At 43.6% G+C, this 18,174-nt stretch overlaps 1 protein-coding gene across 1 annotated transcript in view; it reads left to right on the top strand.

Moving 5' to 3' along the window:
• LOC120515059 (rho GTPase-activating protein 40) overlaps nt 1-18,174 on the top strand; it is a 56,532-nt gene that overhangs the window by 28,395 nt on the left and 9,963 nt on the right. Inside the window, exons 6-10 of the mRNA XM_039735772.1 lie at nt 2,491-2,656; nt 2,812-2,903; nt 8,305-8,382; nt 10,974-11,133; nt 11,540-11,622. Of these exons, the coding sequence (XP_039591706.1) occupies nt 2,491-2,656; nt 2,812-2,903; nt 8,305-8,382; nt 10,974-11,133; nt 11,540-11,622 (579 nt within the window). The remainder of the gene's footprint in view (nt 1-2,490; nt 2,657-2,811; nt 2,904-8,304; nt 8,383-10,973; nt 11,134-11,539; nt 11,623-18,174) is intronic.

Consider the following 18,174-nt stretch of genomic DNA (forward strand, 5'->3'; position numbering starts at 1 on the left):
AAAAAAATCCTGGGACACGATGTCACTGTTTAGCCTGGGAGGAGATGTGGCTTTTTCAGAAAGATACTTTCATGTCCTGCGAGATGAGACTTTGTGCCAAGAGAATTAACTATGCCCGGGGCCAGAAATAAAAGACAAAGAGTAGATGACAAAGTAGAACGTTGTAAAGAATTCAAAAACATTGGAGCGATACACATGCAGATTAGGTTAGAGATAATGAAAGTATGAAAATTTGAAAGTCTCAAAAAATAATAGTAAACATCGCATTAGCGCCAACAAATGGAAATTATTACTTGGTGAAATAACGGAACAGTGAAAAGAGATTGAATATATTGTTCAGATTTAAACTTTAAGTCGGAGACTTGTAGATCATCTAATTCGTGTTACCATCAGGGAAAAGTAGTGTTTCTTCCCAATGAAGAGGCTTATCCGCGAGAATTTAAATATTTGTTGTTTGGTGAAAGTGAAATCCACATACTTGAATGGCAGAGATGCGAAGTGGCTTGTGGTTAGAGGGCTAGGGAATAGAGAGGGGTTGTTGGCGAGCGAAGAGATCAGGGGGCAAAGTGGTACTTCAATTTTATCTAAAATTCCATGAATCTTTTATAAAAGTAGTTCCCTGTCCAAATCTGCTGTGGTGCCAGTGCTAGGCAATAAGTCTTTGAAACTCCTGCCTGGTTTTACCTATTTAAGAACTTTTGGGCCAAATTTCCTTTCCTTTGCTTTTTGTATATTGCTTGTAGAGATTTAAGTGTTTTGCTATTGTGTGATTATTTTCAGTCATCTTGGGGTCCCCTCTGAAACTTTACAGAGACCCCCTAAGTGGGCAGTGGCCCCCATGGTTGAGAACTACTAGTATAAAGTCATATTCAAACCAGCTTAATCCAGAAAAGGGTTGCGGGACAGGGAGTTGGAGCCAATCCCAGCTAGCATATGAAATATGGTAGGAACAAATCCTGGACAGTGTGCCAGTACATTGTAGGGCAAACAAACCCACACAAACCCATACCCCACACCCCCACACACACTATGGCCCATTCAGCATCACCAGTTCACCTAACATGCATGTCTTTGGGTTGCGGGAAGAAACTGGAGCACCCGGAGTTAACCTTCACAGACACAGAGAGAACATGCAAACTCCACAGATCGAGGACCTGGGATGTGAACCCCAATCTCCTTACTGCAAGGCTTACCACTGTGCCACCTTACCAGTATGAATTGTATAACCACATTTTTTATATATATATACTATACCTGCGTTGTTCACGCAGAGATTTTCAGATCTTACACGCCAGAAAAAAAAAAAAAAAGTTTTAAATTCAATTTTTCCTTTTAAATGGACATAGGAAATGCATACAGTATATCAAGCATGGTTATGAGTTAAATTTTATGATCACTTAGATAACTCTGACATGGTTGTTGCATGCGATTTCTGCTAGTTGTTCTGTTTATATGCATTCCTTGCCTTTTGTTCACCACCCAGATCTCTTTGTTTATTGACTGAAATCATTTACTAAAACTGCTGTAAAGCTAAATCTAACAGTGACCCTGTGCAGGTCTATTACAACAGATTCTTTGTACCTAAATGTTTAGTTGAACCCTCATTGTTGAACTCCTTCTTGTCTTTGTTTTGATCTCTGTCTTTCTTTCTTCTAACTTCAGGTATCTCTTTTGCCTTCCAAAGAGCTGGGGGTCACTATCCTTGACTAGTGTGTGTACTCTCCATACTCTGATCTTAGATGATATTGGACTTAAAACAACTAATCACACTTCGAGCCCCACTGAATTGCCTCATTACCAGTGTGTCTTTTATACTTCTGTTCTTATTTACCACTTCCAACTAAAGAGAATGAAGTCAGAGGCAGTTGAGGGAAAGTGTGAGGGACCTCCATCTATCAGTAGTACCTGGATGTACAGTAGCAACGGTGCAGAAATATTCATGGAATTTGCACTCAGAATCAATGCATGCAATATACTGGAAAAGGCCTTTCCCTTACTCCCAGGTCCCTCATGAGCACACTTCCAGGTGCTGAGCTATACAAATTGAAATTCTCATTTCCAAATGTCTTATCTTTTTAATAATAATACTAGGATATCTGTATGGTGGTCTATACTTAAGATGTTTGCCGCTGGCCTCACCTTCTGTGTTACCTATCAGTGATTATGAAGCAAATAGAATTAACATAGAATTTTACATACATACATGTGTGCAAAATGGATAATATGATATTTTGTGCCATGTTTTGTCTTTAATAATCATAATGACGTCTGCGAATGTATTTTTTGTGGGAGTTTATATCACAAGAGCAGCTTAATGAGAATACATGCACCCATCCACCCACCCATTTTCCAACCCGCTGAATCTGAACACAGGGTCACGGGTGTCTGCTGGACAAATGTGGACAGCACTATACTGAGATGTGCTGTTCAAGCAAATCCAAGGTCCGGCCTACAGCAATAATAAATGTGTGCTTCTCTCCCTGCCTCTAGAAGCTAGTCTCTCCCAAGTACAGACTGGGGGTAACACGGATCGGGGACTTGTCTTCACCAGATGTCAAGAAGATCCGTCAGCTGGCTCTCATCGACATGACTGCACTCTGTGATCTTCTGCAAGTGGAACTAAAGAGATCCAAGAGCAGCAGAAACAAGATCTCTGGTAAGGTTCAGACTGGAAGACAATTGCTGAAGGAGGACCTGCACTCCCTTAGCACTTTGTTGGGGTAGAGTCACAGTGAAGTGAATCCAAGGACACCTACAGTAAATGCTTTTTAGTATTGAGAAGATAACTCATTTTTAATTTATTTTCTATAGAGGGCTGCCTGTTTGGTGTTCCCTTGGCCACACTGCTGGAAAATGACCAAAAGATCCATTCCAATGCGACCATACCACTCCTCTTAGAAGAGGTATATTTTTGCATGTTTTTTTTAATGAAAATTATAAATCTTTTTACCTTTAGTACTGATTGAAACGGTGGTGGATATTCTATTCATTATTGCATCATTTATGTCGAATATCAACCTAGCGCAGTACAGATTTTATAAATGCATACCTTTACACATACGCAGCACAGGCAGGTGATTTGAAATGATAATGGCCTTGTAATAAAGTGTTGGATGGTGGAACTCCTTGTGGTTTTCAGTCTTCAGTGAATGGTCTATGGTAGTTGTAGGTCATATGTCTTTGTCAATGTTTCATCTCGAGTCTCAGAGATGGTTTACCCTGCCTGGGTAAAATGATGTAAATGCTTTCATATCCTGTAGCTTTGAATTTCATTTATTATAAACAGAATCAATGTTCGAGAGAGTCCAAAGATCAATAAATTCTGCAGCTTTGAAAGAGACAATTTCATTTCATCAGTATCTTAACTGTTATACTGCAGATGAAGTTAGAATTCTGTTAGCAGTTAGTTTGCAATTCTTTAACAATAAAAATATTTCATTTGTGTAATAATGCTCTATCAACAGAACAAGATTTAAAGACAAGTTTAAATCATGTAATTGCTTCCACCAGCCAAAACATACAGTAGTGTGGCATCACATTGTATTTAAAAATGTATTTATTTTACAAAATCTAGAAAATTGGCATTTGCTAAACTCAGTAAATACTTCAAAGGTCCAACTCCGATCATTAAGAGCTGCAGTGGCTGCAGGTTTTTCTTCCTGCCACTTTCTCTATAAGTGACTTGTTTCTGCTGTTAATTGACTTATTTTGCCTTCATTTGAGTTGCCTTGTTTTTTTTAAGACTCAGTCCTCTGAATTACTTCATTTTTCCTTAAATGATAGCCAAACAAAACTGAGATGTAAAGTGAGGCAGCAGGTGACCAGCTAAATCAGGGCCTCAAACTCCATCCATCTTAATTAAAGGTTGGTTCTTGTTGTTAATTAAACCTGTTTTTTAATACCATGGCATGTCGGTGCTCTCATTCTGCCAAAGCAGACATTTCCAAAACTGTTGATGTTTTTTTTTGTTCTAAAAGCACCATGAAAATGGGTGGCATGGTGGTGCAGTCAGCGGCAGCACTGCCGCCTCGCAGTAAGGAGACCAGGGACCTCATCCTGGGTCCTCCCTTCGTGGAGATGCATATTCTTCCTGTGTGTTTCTTCCCACTGTCCAAAGACATGCTAGTTAGGTGAATTGGCAATGCTAAATTGGCCCTGTGGGGCATGTGTGTGTATTCACCCTGAGATGAATAATAATAACAATAATGACAAGACTGCGGTCTCATGGCAACAATTTAATTGCTGTCCTAAATAATGAATACTGATTAGGATTTTAAATCAGTTGGCCAAAGTCCATGCATTTCAGATCCTGCCTAATCCAAACCCGTTTTATGGTGGGATCTGGCTCAGGTGGTATCACTTATAAAAGAATACATTGGTTGCTTTAATTACTTCTTGATGATTATAAACTACTCAAAACAATTAAAGGAACACATCAGATCTCAATGGTAAAAAAATCCTGCTGGATATCCATACTGATATGGACTGGGTAATGTGTTAGGAACAAAAGGATGCCACATCGTTTGATGGAAATGAAAATTATCAACCTACAGAGGCCTGAATTCAAAGACACTCCAAAAATTAAAGTGAAAAAATCATGCAGCAGGCTAGTCCATTTTGCCAAAATTTAATTGCAGCAACTTTAAATCGTACTCAGTAGTTTGTGTGGCCCTCACGTACCTGTATGCATGCATGACAACGTTGGGACTAGGGCATCACTGAGCTCCTGGACAGTCTGAGGTGCAACCTGGCGGCGTCAGATGGACCCAAACATAATGTCCCAGAGGTGTTGTATTGGATTGAGGTCAGGCAAGTGAAAGCAGGGGCCAGTCAATGGTATCAATTTCTTCATCCTCCAGGAACTGCCTGCATACTCTCGTCACATGAGGCCTGGCATTGTCATGCAGCAGGAGGAACCCAGGACCCACTGCACCATCACAGGGTCTGACAATGGGTCCAAAGATTTTCATCCCAACACCTAATGGCAGTCAAGGTGCCGTTGTCTAGCCTGTAGAGGTCTCTGTGTCCCTTCATGGATATGCTTCCCCAGACCATTACTGACCCATCACCAAACCAATTATGCTGAATGAAATTACAAGCAGCCTAATGTTCTCCACAGCTTCTCCAGACCCTTTCACGTCTGTCACATGTGCCCAGGGTGAACCTGCTCTCATCATTGAAAAGCACACGGTGCCAGTGGTGGACCTGCCAATTCTGGTGTTCTATGGCAAAAGCCAATCAAGCTCCACGGTGCAGAGCAGTGAGCACAGGGCCCACTAGAGGACGTCAGGCCCTCAGGCCACCCTCATGAAGTCTGTTTCTGATTGTTTGGTCAGAGACAATTCAAATTAGTGGCCTGCTGGAGGTCATTTTGTAGGGCTCATCCTGTGCTCATGCTGCTCCTCCTTGCCCAAAGGAGCAGGTACCAGTCCAGCTGATGGGTTAAGGACCTTCTACGACCCTGTCCCAGCTCTCCTGGAGTAACTACCTGTTTTCTGGAGTCTCCTCCATGCCCTTGAGACTGTGCTGGGAGACACAGCAAACCTTCTGGCAATGGTATGTATTGATGTGCCTGTCATCCTGGAGAAGTTGGACTACCAGCGCAACCTCTGTAGGGTCCAGGTCTCGCCTCATGCTACCAGTAGTGACACTGACTGTAACCAAATGTGCAACTAGTGAAAAAACAGTCAGAAAAGATGAGGAGGGAAAAATGTCAGTGGCCTCCACCTGCTAAACCAGTCCTGTTTTGGGGGTCATCTCATTGTTGCCCCTCTAGCGCACATGTTATTAATTTCATTAAGCAGCTGAAACTGATTAACAACCTCCTCTGCTACCTAACTGACCAGATCAATAGCTCAGACGTTTCACTGACTTGATGCTATACTCGGATTAAAAACGGTTCCTTTAATTTTTTTTGAGTAGTATATTTTCAACCAAACACCTTGGAGATGTTTTTTCAGTTTATAAATCTTAAATGAAACTGCTCATGAAATTTGTGCATTGTGAAAGCAATCACTCTACCCTGCCAAATTCTATATACTGAAAAGTTCAGTTGACAGTCTTATTATTACCCATTTACTCACTAACCTTTACATTTGGAAAAAGTGATTGCTACATTTATTAATTTTCTTTAAGATTCAAAATTTAGAAAATTTTGTCAGTAGCACACAGTTTCCTTCAGTCATATTTGAAATTACAATTGGTTTTGTAATAGAAAAAGCATATTATTATTCATTGGAAATTTCTCATTGATGAAGAATATTACTTTCACCGCACAGACTTCATTTTGGAAGTGTATAAACACATTCATCAGAGAGATATTGGTTTTCACTGCCTGCAAGTTACACTTATTATAAGAGGGAAAGATTTATAGGTTTATAGAGTAAAATGCTGTTAAAGTCTATAATGAAACTTTTATGTTAACACCAGACCTACAATATGTTACTTTAGGTAACCGTAACACCAAGCCATGTTGATGGTGGAGGGGGCTGTTTTTTTTTTGTGTGCATGGTCAATCCAAATAACCTTTCACATGGAATGGTTACATTTTGGCCTGATTTATATTTCATACACCATTTGAAGAATGAGCATTTCCGTAACTTTAATGCTGCCATTCAAAACCATATGAAGAACAATGGAAATTTAGTTACATCAAAGACTTAAGTCTATGCAGCTACACCAAGGATTTCTTACATGCTGGTACCTTACAAGTTACATGTTGGTATTGGTGTGGCCTGTAGCATGACCAATGTCTGCTCCTGGATTTTGCTTTCTTTCTTGCTTGCAGGGGATCTCCCCATGAGTTTTGTAAATGATATTCCAAAAATACTGTGAAAATATTTGTTTTGGTAATATTTGTGACACTGAAAAGGTTTATTAGATTAGTAGCCTGTCTAAGGCATTACAATTTCATATTCTTCAGTTATTTATTGGGACGCATAGCCTGAAATTGGGACTGTTGCTGTAACAGGGATGTCTCTTCAGCCTGGTAAATGATAATGTCGGTGAAATTGTACATCATTGTAATTTGCAGATAATGCGGTTTACTGGTTTAGTGTAAGGGTAACTGAGTAACTGTTTATTCATTTTGTGCATAATGGCTTACGTGCCACAGCGTATGTCATTTGTAACTATATAACCTTTTGTTACCCTTACTTGCATTTTATAATTTTACAGTTTAAGAAAGTTCATTTAATTTGCTTGTTACTGTACAATTTAAAGTATTAGGAGGAGTAAAATGCTGAGTTACTGTCTTTCTTCCTTTTATGTTCAAGTTGCAAGAAAGCAGAAACAATTTGCTGGGAGTTGAATTCTTACTTTGTTATTGTTTGTATTTGTTATATGTTCTGCAAATTGTATCTGCTTGATTGTATACTATGTTGCTTTCTTGAAATAAAGTTATTACAAATTTTTAAAAAAGAAACAATTTGCTGATGCAGAGGTTTCTGCAGGCACCCAGCTGGACTTGCCATTGCAGGTTTGCTTGTTCACCAGACCGTCTGTGTCCGCTCATAAGAACGCCTTCTACCTGTGCACACAGTCTGCTTATGTTTCATCAACTTGTATTGGGGATCTGTTTGCTGTCAGTTGAAGCTAAAAAGCTAGGTTTAAAACAGGAATGCATGAGAAGTTTACAAGTTGGTGTAACTGCTGTCAAGGTAAAACTGAAACAGCAAAGGAATTCGTACTTTAAGTTGCACAGAATGTGTCTCCATTTTAAGATAGACACATTTGCAGATTTGACTTTTCTTTTCAATGAGAGATTTTGAAAGTTCAAAACTTTGTACAGGGTGTTCTGTTTGAGATGTCACAATGAAAACTGAACGGTCTTGACAAATTTCCAAGAAGAATAAGTATGCCACCTTTGAACAAAATTGGTCAACACGGAAATGAGTTGTCTCAGGTGGACAGACAGACATGGCTATCACAGTAGGTGCTACACACATTAAATACGAAACCACCTAAAAAGATACAGGGATGACAGAACAATTGCATTTAAAACTGAAAGCTTAATTCTTTGAACTGCATCCATTATGAACCCCAAACATCCTTTTTGAGTAATACAAAGACTACAGTTTGAAAGTCAAGTGATAATGGGCCCATAGTTTTATTTTTGAAGCAGCCTGTTAGATATGATAATGAATCCTCATCCTTCCCAACTCTTAATGGTCAAAGGTGACACATTTAAGTGAGAGACTTTAGAGATTATTAGGCTAATAGGCTTTGCTGTTCAAGAAAGTGTTGGTATTGTGTTAGCACTTCAAGCACCGCCAGTGACTCTGATGGGGACTTTTCATTTTACAGATGCTGTCCTTCCTGGAAGAAAAAGCCCTGGATTCAGAAGGTATTCTGAGAGTATCAGGCTCCCAGTCCAGGATTAAGGTATGCTGCTTGGAATTTTACATACCCTGTGTAATAAGAAGAAAACATTTGGGATAGCCACTCCGTTTACTTGAACAATATTAGTAAGAAAACAACAGAATGAGTAGTATTAACAGACTGAGTCTACCAGAATCCACAACTGACCTTAACTGTATTAGGCAGTATGTTGGCTTTATAGAGGAATGGCATGTTTTTAGGCTAAGAGATGGAAGTGAGATCATCTTCGGGGCTGGAAATGGGGTCAGTACTGGAGGCTGGGGTGAGGGTATCAGGAAGACTTTTTTTCTGAGGGTCTGCAGAGGGAGAAGAATAGGCATTAGTACTCATCGTTAACCCCCATTCCGGCTTATCATTCTCTTTAGTTAAGCTCGACTGCCACCCGTGTGCACGTTTGTGACACCTTCTAGGCCCTTTCTGTTTTTAGAGTCCTAAATACTTTGAGTATCCTTGACTAAAGAAAGGGGTCACCTGAATAAAGCAGCCTTGAACTGCATTGGCCTGTTTCTCCTACAGCCAGATTAGGAAGATTTTATCCTTTATCTGAAGCAATTCAGAGACATTTTTCTGCATGGCATGCTACTGTCTAAAAAGATTATAATGTTTGATTAGTATCATTATGTCCTAACAAACTTGTGACAAATCTTGTAGATTATCTTCCTCCTCTTAGTTTTACCGTTGTACAAGGTTAATGGCAAGATTAAAAGCTCCCACCTAAAGTTTTAGTAAAAAGGCTTTTAAATAGCTAAATTACAGAGTGAATTCCCTTAAATCTGACATAAAACATTTGGAATGGGCTGTTGTTGGATACAGGCTACAGGAAAGCTCCAGAATGTAAGAACCTACACTTGAGTATTGGAGTAAAAACTTCTTCTGATAATTGAACCTAACATCAGGTTCACCAATGCAGATTCTGTCCTGGCTATACAACAATAAACCAACTCTTGGGCCTTAGATCCAGAGCCTATAAAAATATTCACCCCTTTATGGTTATATAACATTAAATCACTGTTTATTCAATTTAGATTTTTAGACACTGATCAACAGAAAGACTCTTTAATGTCAAAGTCAAACCAGATCTGGGAAAAATTGTCTAAATTAATTACAAATATAAAAAACAAAATAATTGATTGTATAACTATTCATGCCCTTCAAATCAGTATTTAGTAGATGCACTGTGCCAGCTATGCACATCTGGACGCTGCAATGTCTTTGCAAAATGGCTTAAGCTCTGTCTGGTTGCATGGAGATCATGAGTGAACAGCCTTTTTCAAACAGAGCCACAAATTCTCAACTGAACTGAGATCTGGACTTGGCCGATGCAGGGCATTAACATTGTCATTTTTAAGACTTTTGGCTCTTTGCTTGGGATTGTTGTCTTTCTGGAAATCAAATTTTCTCTCAAAGCACTTTTCTTGCATACTGCATTAGGTTTTTTCTCCAGGATTTCCCTGTATTTCTCTGTATTTATTAAGCAAGTGTTCAGTGTTTGTGACTAGATTTTGAAGTTTACATAAACGTACACTGAATGGACATCCTAATTGGGAGACAACACAGTATACAGACTTGGCAATTCTAACTAACTCATCAGAAGGATAGGCTTAAGGTTACTGCTACTTTTACTACTACAACTAATACTACTACAACTACTACTCTTTTTTATATTTTAGGCTCGCCCAAAAGTGACACAGGCAAATATTTCCTGTTTAAAAGAATATTCCACCAAAAAAGATTTTTTATATATTACTTACCCCATGTGATTTGTAGTGATGGCAGAGTAAAGTTTTTAATTTCATATTTTCATTGAGAATGCAGATACAAAGATTTTGATAGCATGAGTGTCTGTGGAGACCACCACTGGACAACAGCAAACAAGATCAAAAACATCTATGAAAAAATCTCATATTGCATAATCTACACATCATGCCATCCAATTAGCTTAAATGGGCAAAATGCATGCATGTGTTTTTAAAATACATACTTCTGGGATATTAAAACAATGCACGAACAGAAAATGCATTCAAATGGGATCACACTTTGCAATTGAAGACCTGAACTCTCCATTTATTGGTCAAGAGCCCTGTCAAGGCTGATAGATAGATAGATAGATAGATAGATAGATAGATAGATAGATAGATAGATAGATAGATAGATAGATAGATAGATAGATAGATATGTTATTTGTTCGGCAGAAAAGTTAAGCACGCAGTTTACATGTAAATGTCAGTTAACTTTACCACAGTGAAAGATACTGTTGCCTTTAATATCTAAAATGGCTTATCCTCCACCCAGGACTGAGGCCAGAGTCTTGCACTGTCAGACTGCAGATACATCACCAAATAATGAGCTTGCATTTTTGTTACCTGTTTAGGCCACTTAGGCAGAGCTGTCACTACAATGGAACAGGTTTGCATTTTAAATACAGTTATAGGAATCAATGGCAAAATTGCGTAGGAGAGGATATAAAGCTGTAGCAGGATGGAAGTAGGTGAGTGTAAAATGAAACCTTAAGGAAGTGGATAGGTATTTACTTTCAAATACAGTTATGTGCACACTGATTCATTTGTTTTATATTTGTAACACCTCTTTTACAGAGTTTGCAGCAGAGACTAGAGAACACTTTCTACTTAGGGCTTTTCAAGTGGGAGGAAGTGAATCCCAATGATGGAGCTGCACTTCTCAAGAAATTCATACGTGATCTGCCAGTGCCTTTGTTAACTGCAGAGTATCTTCACACTTTCAGTGCTGTTGGTGGTAAGCAAGAAAGATTTGTTCCAGTTTCCTTGTAATGGTGTTAACAAATGGATGTTTTTGGGTTCATTGTGGCAAATTGGTAAGGAGTGCTGCCTCACAGCCTCAGGACCCTCTGGTTTCCAGGGATTTCCTACTAGAGTAATTGTTAATTGGCTCAGTTTAAGTGAAATTGACCTAAACGATGCAGGATCATTTCTTGTCTTGTACTCAACGCTTGTGGGAAAGACACTATTTAATTCCAAATTGGATCAAGCATGCTTAAAAGTGGATGAACAGAAGTTATGTAGAAATATGTGAATGACAGGGAGTACATGATAGAGATGCTACTCATAAACAGAATCCACATACCCATCAAAACTTATGTTCACTTTGGGGATACATATTCATTAGACCTTTTTTTTTGCAGACATTCCATATCTGCAGCAGAGGCTTCACGTTCTCAACCTTCTTGTGCTTCTCTTGCCAGATCCCAACAGAAACACCCTAAAGGTATGTGGGCAGAACATTTCTGACATTATCCTGCACTCTTACCTTGTGTAAAGATGCTTTGAGCATATGTTACTCACTGAGCATTCTCCTGGTAAGGTGTCTGTTGTAAAATTGGGTGGAAGTATTTGGGACAACGAAAACAAAAAACTGTACTGATAAGCAGCATTAATGAAAATGACTTGCGGTTGTCTTGTCCCCTCCAGAACATGAAATTGGCAAACATTTAGTGACTAATCTGAAGAGATGATATTAAACTGCACAGAAGTAAAGAGGCTAATGTTTCAAATAGGCAGTGACACAATCATGCCATTTGTAGATAGACTTATTCACTATTTTCTAGGAAATGGGCTCTGTGGAAAATTTTGTCTTTCTTGGGTTGGCAGTTACACATGTTTAGAAGAGGTTTGCTTGAGGGGGATGCAGTTAAAATCCAGAATATTCACTGGGTCTTAGGGTGTTAAGGATGGGGTTTACAGGGGTTGTTCCTGTTTTTGCATAGCTTCTGAGACTTGCTCAATTAATGTCTGTGCAGAGTTTGTGTACTTTACCTTTGTTTGTGTGAGTTTTCTGGTATCCCTGAGATACTGTGCAATTGTAATTGGTATCTCTAAATTACCCTAGTATAAGTAAATCTGGATGTGTATTCAAGGAGGCCCTTTGATGGACTTTTCCTTTTCTGTATTCTGTTCATACACTGTGCTAATGCTGCTAGGACAGGTCAGACTCCCAGCCACTTTTTAATGTAAAAAGAAGGGATGGTATGGCACTGCACTTATTAGCACTTCTACTTTCAACTCCAGGTACTTTGTTTCAACCATTGCCTGTTCACTGGTTCTATGGGTTTCCTCTGTGTACTCCTGTTTCCTCCCACATCCTACTGATATACTTCTTAGGTTCAATGTCAAGTGTAACTTGGCCTTATATTTGTGAGTTTGGGTATGTGTATGAAAGTGGCCTCTGGCAGAAGAAGCTCTTGCCTTGCACCTAGATTTTCTTGCAAAAATATTGTCTATCTCTCACCCTGGAATGTAAAAAGCTGAAAATGGAGGGCTGAATGGATTGATTGGGTATGTATTTTGTTGAAATCATATTCTCAGGATACTGTGGCAGATTATGTTTACATTTAAACTTACATTTACTAAATTAGCAGATGCCTTTAGTCCAAAACTGATTATCAAAAGAGGTCAACCTAATCAAGCAAACAGCAGTCTGGAGACTGTTGTGAAATAAGGACAAAGTTACAGTATTAACCATCACACATGAACAGCATGATGCAAGACTAGATAAAGTTTTCTTATCTACTAGAAAGATATTCACATAACAAAAAAAAATCTTCAAACACTTCTGAAACACAATGATGAAATTAGCAGTTCGGGTGGAGGTGGGCATCTCGTTCCACCAGAAAGAAAAGACTGGGTTGAGCTCCCCGACTGTAGGAAGGCAGCCCCTTTTATTTCCATCCAGATGTGCTCCAGGTGTGTGATGACGTTCTTCCGGGATTACTCTCTTGTGTGATGGAAGTCCTGCCCTTGCATTCAGAAGCACTCCGAGCATCCCTGGAAGGTCCTTCCTCCACCTTCCCAGGTGTGGCAGAAACCCAGTGGGTTTGAGCCTCCTTGCTTCGTCCCAATGGTCCCCTCATCATCCAGGGCGGTTGCCCCCAATGGCCCAGGGAATGTATAGACCACCTCTCAGTCCTTCCAGGCGTCCTGGCTTGGTCTGGCCCCCAGCCTCCTGTGACAATGTATAGATATAGGGACTGTAGGTTTGTACTTAAGTTGAATTTGTATGTAAGTCGGAACAGGTACATTATTTTAATAAATGCTATTGTTGACCGACTGTAACCAAGTGCTCTGCCAATGAATGATGGAGTTTCACCTCTCTCTGGCCTTTTTTATTATTTCTACTTTATTTTCCAATGTGATGGTTCTTCTCTTCTTTACTGTATCACCAGCACTTGCATCAGATTTGTGTTTCAGAGACATTCTTGAAGAGTGAAGACAAAAGGTTAAGATGCGCTCTTCTGCACAGCACTGTACACACTATCACAGCAGTAAGGCACCCGTCGTCAACACGTCTGATGTACTGACAAGAGACAACTTCCTGCTATGTGCGTAACAGCACAAGCAGGCTTGCTTTTGAGAATGAATGGGGGTGGAGAGAGGCGGTTCGTCACCAGCCCACCTCACAGTCACCTCCACTACAGTATGCTGCCTGCAGCGTCTGCCCATCGAGAACAAAGATGGCGTGGCCAAAGGTGGGTAGTGAATCGCCCACCACCGCCCCCATTCAACAGTCAGCCATCCGAGGCACACTACAATGCTACCCCCCTGCCGCCCCGTTCACCCTCAAGGGCCTCCATTCAGCCACAACCAGGTCACCGCCTGCAGCAGTACCAGCCACCCACCGAGTACGAAGGGGGCAGCCGTGTGTGGTGGTGGGCAGTGAAACAACTTGCTGCTGGGAGCCGCCTGAGGGACACTACACTGCGCAAGCAGAGAAATTGCCCCACTCCAGCCTCCGTCCAGCCACTGCTTGCAACGTACCCCACCGAAGATGACGGAGCGGCATTTACTGCAGCCCCATTCATAAGTCGTAGGTCGGATGTCGTAACCTGGGGACTACCTGATATATATATATATATATATATATATATATATATATATATATATATAAATATTGGCGCAGTGGTAGCGCTACTGCCTCGCAGTTAGGAGACCCGGTTCGCTTCCGGGTCCTCCCTGCGTGGAGTTTGCATGTTCTCCCGTGTCTGCGTGGGTTTCCTCCGGCACTCCGGTTTCCTCCCACAATCCAAAGACATGCAGGTTAGGTGGATTGGCCATTCTAAATTGGCCCTAGTGTGTGCTTGGTGTGTGGGTGTGTTTGTGTGTGTCCTGCGGTGGGTTGGCACCCTGCCAAGGATTGGTTCCTGCCTTGTGCCCTGTGTTGGCTGGGATTGGCTCCAGCGGACCCCCGTGACCCTGTATTTGGATTCAGCGGGTTGGACAATGGATGGATATATATATATATATATATATATATATATATATATATATATATATATATATATACACAGTGGTACCTCGGTATACGTCCTTAATCCATTCCAGATCCTTTGACTTGAATGTTTTCCATAAGAAAAAAAAGGGAAAATGATTAATACATTACTATGAAATAAAAATCCTATTGTTATTGGCATATTATACATTGATGGGGTTGTATAAAATAATTTAAACACTGCTTAATACTAAAATACATTAATACAAAAGCAATTAGATGAAATAAATGAAAATTTAACCTCAATTTACTTTTTAATTACATCTTTGTTTTTCACAATCATAGATACCATCGTTCTTGGCATATAATATGCAGCAGACGCATGCCTTCATGCTTTTCAATAATCAATTCTAATTTACACGAAAAAACACAAAATCACATGAAAATTCACAGAGTTATAGCACGGGTTGTTCACTGAATGCTAGCAACTGCCATACTGACACTTGTGGGCACTCGTGGCTTTGTCTCAAGAGAGGTAAACAAAGGTAGTGTAGTGTTCTCTAGATTGAAGTAGCGACACACTCAGAATAACATTTCGAATGCTGTTTATTTTGAACCATGTTTAACCAACTGTCCATACAGCGTGCCTTCCAAACCACACCCCTCCCGCAGTCATACGTCTCAAAAGATGCAGACCATAGCAATTAACACCTGAACATAAAGCAATGGACAAAATCATCATTGAACAATCATATACAACAGGTAGCACGCGGGTTGTTCACTGAATGCTAGCAACTGCTGTATTGACGCTAATGTGCAGTCGTGGCTTTGTCTCGAGAGAGAGGTAAACAAGGGTAGCACACGAGTTGTATTCCAAACAAAGGTCGTATAACAAGTAAAATGTTTCATGTTCAAACAGGATGTATACCAAGTTGGACTTATTTCCAAAGCGGACGTATACCAAGGTGTGTATATACTGTGTATATATATATATATATTGTGAACGCTGGCCCCGGCACAGACAGACGGACAACATTTTCTGCTCCACACACTGTTTATTTACACTATGTACAATAATATATAAATGTCACGTGCACTCACAACCCCAGCGCCCTTGTCACTGAATCCCCCAAAGTCCAGGGCCCACAGTCTCTGTGCCTTTGTCCTGGCCGCCTCCTGTCCTCTCTCCAGCTCCGTCTACTTCCTTCCGACTTCCAACAAATGACTGGAGGGAGGCGGCCCCTTAAATAATGCCCCGGATGAGCCCCAGGTGTTTCCGGCCTCTTCTTTAGCCACGCCCCAGCGTGGCGGAAGTGTCGGCTGCTTTCCTGGCGGCTCTCCGGGCGCCACCCAAAGTCTTCCCCCCGGCACTTCCTGGTGTGGCGGAAGTGCCGGGCTCCCGGGATAATTAGGCACCGGGCGCCGCCTGGCGGTGGCCACGGGTCCCTACAGGGCTGGGCTTCCAAGCCCTGTACCCGAGGCCCCTGCCTAACCAGGACGGAAGCCCCCACTCAGTCTGGAGGAGGCACACGCCCTCCTCCGGTCTTCCAAGGCGTCCCGGCTGGGCTCCATCCCCGGCCAAAGACCACACAGGGTAAACCGGCATCGGGGCGCCGCCTGGCGGTGTCCACGGGTCCCTACAGGGCTGGGCTTCCAAGCCCTGTGCCCGTGGTCCCCTACACAACCAAGACGGACGCCCCCTCACGGTCTGGAGGAGGCACAAGCCCTCCTCTCCTCCTCCTGGGCGTCCCGGCCGGGCACCAGCACCGGCCGGGGACTACAGTGCCCCACCGCTAGCGAGGACACGTGGGTCCGAACGGCACAACCCGAAAGGGCAGCACGTCCCCAGCGAGGGTCCTACTATGTCCCCAGGGTCCAACACGGCACCCTGGGACATCTGTCTTCGGCACCCCCACCGCCGCAAACGCGCTCCAGTGGTCTGCACCGCTCTCGCCCCCGCTGTCCCCCCCAGCTGGGTCACCATAGGCCTCCCGGCGTGGAGCTCTCCCGCAGAGCGGCCCGTTCCAGGAGGGCAGGTCCCTGTCAACGCCGGCCTCAGCGCCGCCGGGCTTCGGGCCTGTAGGAAAAAGAAACAGAGGGCCAGAAGCACAGCCAGGACACTCACCCCAGCGCCGCCGGTCTCCGACTGACCGTGCTCCTGCCCCTCCGACAGTCCCCAACTTGCCTGCTGAAGGCCTCCGCCGCCGGTTCCATGCCCATCCGCTCTTTGGCGCTGCACCGCTCTTGCAGGCAGCTCGCCCAGCCGCCAGGAATCTCCTCTGTCCATCCAGAGGACGGCCCTTCTCCGGACGCGCACTCCAGCGCGGTCCTCTCCTATCGGAGGAATCGGCATTCACCCTTCAATTCCTCCTTCTTCTCTTGGACGCGCTGACGGTCTGGGTCTGAGCACAGCAAAAGCTCAAATCCAGCCCCGTCTGCGTCCAGGCAGAGCGACAGGAGACAGCTGCGGGCTTGAAGCGCAGGGCGCTAGGACCCAGGGCACTCAGCAGCCCCGATCCTACCAGCCCTTGCGTGTTCGATCTCCCAGCCTCGCTAGCTGTCTGCACCGCCGCATCCGCTGTTGGGAAGTTGCCTACTCAGAGCCGGTCGTCCTGTAAACAGTCACGGCCATGTTCGGCGAACCCCCACTTGCTTTATGGGAACGGCAACACTCACCACTCCCGCCGTGTTCTGCCTGCCTCCGGTTCCAGCGCCGCGCCGTTCCTCCGTCTCACGCGTGTCACTCCCGACGCGACCGCCTTCTCCATCAGCTGCTCACACTGAGCGACTAGAACACGCAGCAACTCCTCAAATGACGACTCGACGGGCCGAAGGGACTCCTCCGAGACGCGCCGAGCCGCTGGTGGATAGAGAGAGACAGACGTCGGTGAGCTTACCTGCTGATCGGCTCCACGCGACGCCTGCCTCCTCTGGGCCACTCCCTCTGGCCCAATCGGGTTCTTCTCTGACACGAGACTGGCATTCCTTGGGCCCGCCTCTATCCAATCATCGGCGGGCACGCAAGACACACCGCCAATCCCGTGCCTGTCAGCGGCGGGACCTCTGGCCCGCGCCATCTTGCCTCCCTGCTCCGAGTGCGGAGACGCGCTCTTCGCCGCTGTGGCTGCGGCGATTCCTTGAGCCGCAGCGCTCCGACCGCAGCCTTCTCTGCTGCTGCCGCCGCCGCTGCCGACAGCCCGCGCCCGGCGCGCTCCTGCCACGGACGCGGACCCGGTTCGTCCCTGCCTGTGGAAAATAAAGCACAACCGACCCCGGAGGGCCGATTATCGCAGGGCAGGGCACTCACCTCCCGGATCCCGTCATGCCTTGGCCCTTGCCTCGGTGTGGCCTTTTGCGTAGCGACGCCGGCCCGGCTGTCCGTCCCGACAGCGCGACTTTCGGAGCCCGCTGCTCTCCGGCGATGTCGGGTCCTCCTTCGCACCCGGGGAAAGCCATTCCGCTGTCCGGTGGCGGTTTCTGGGGCGAAACGCCCGCTGGTTGTGCACGGGCCGCTCCCGCGGCCAGTGTGTGGGGTCCGCTGCTGCACCGGGCCGT

This window comes from Polypterus senegalus, chromosome 14 (genome assembly GCF_016835505.1).
Source record: "Polypterus senegalus isolate Bchr_013 chromosome 14, ASM1683550v1, whole genome shotgun sequence".
NCBI lineage: Eukaryota > Metazoa > Chordata > Cladistia > Polypteriformes > Polypteridae > Polypterus > Polypterus senegalus.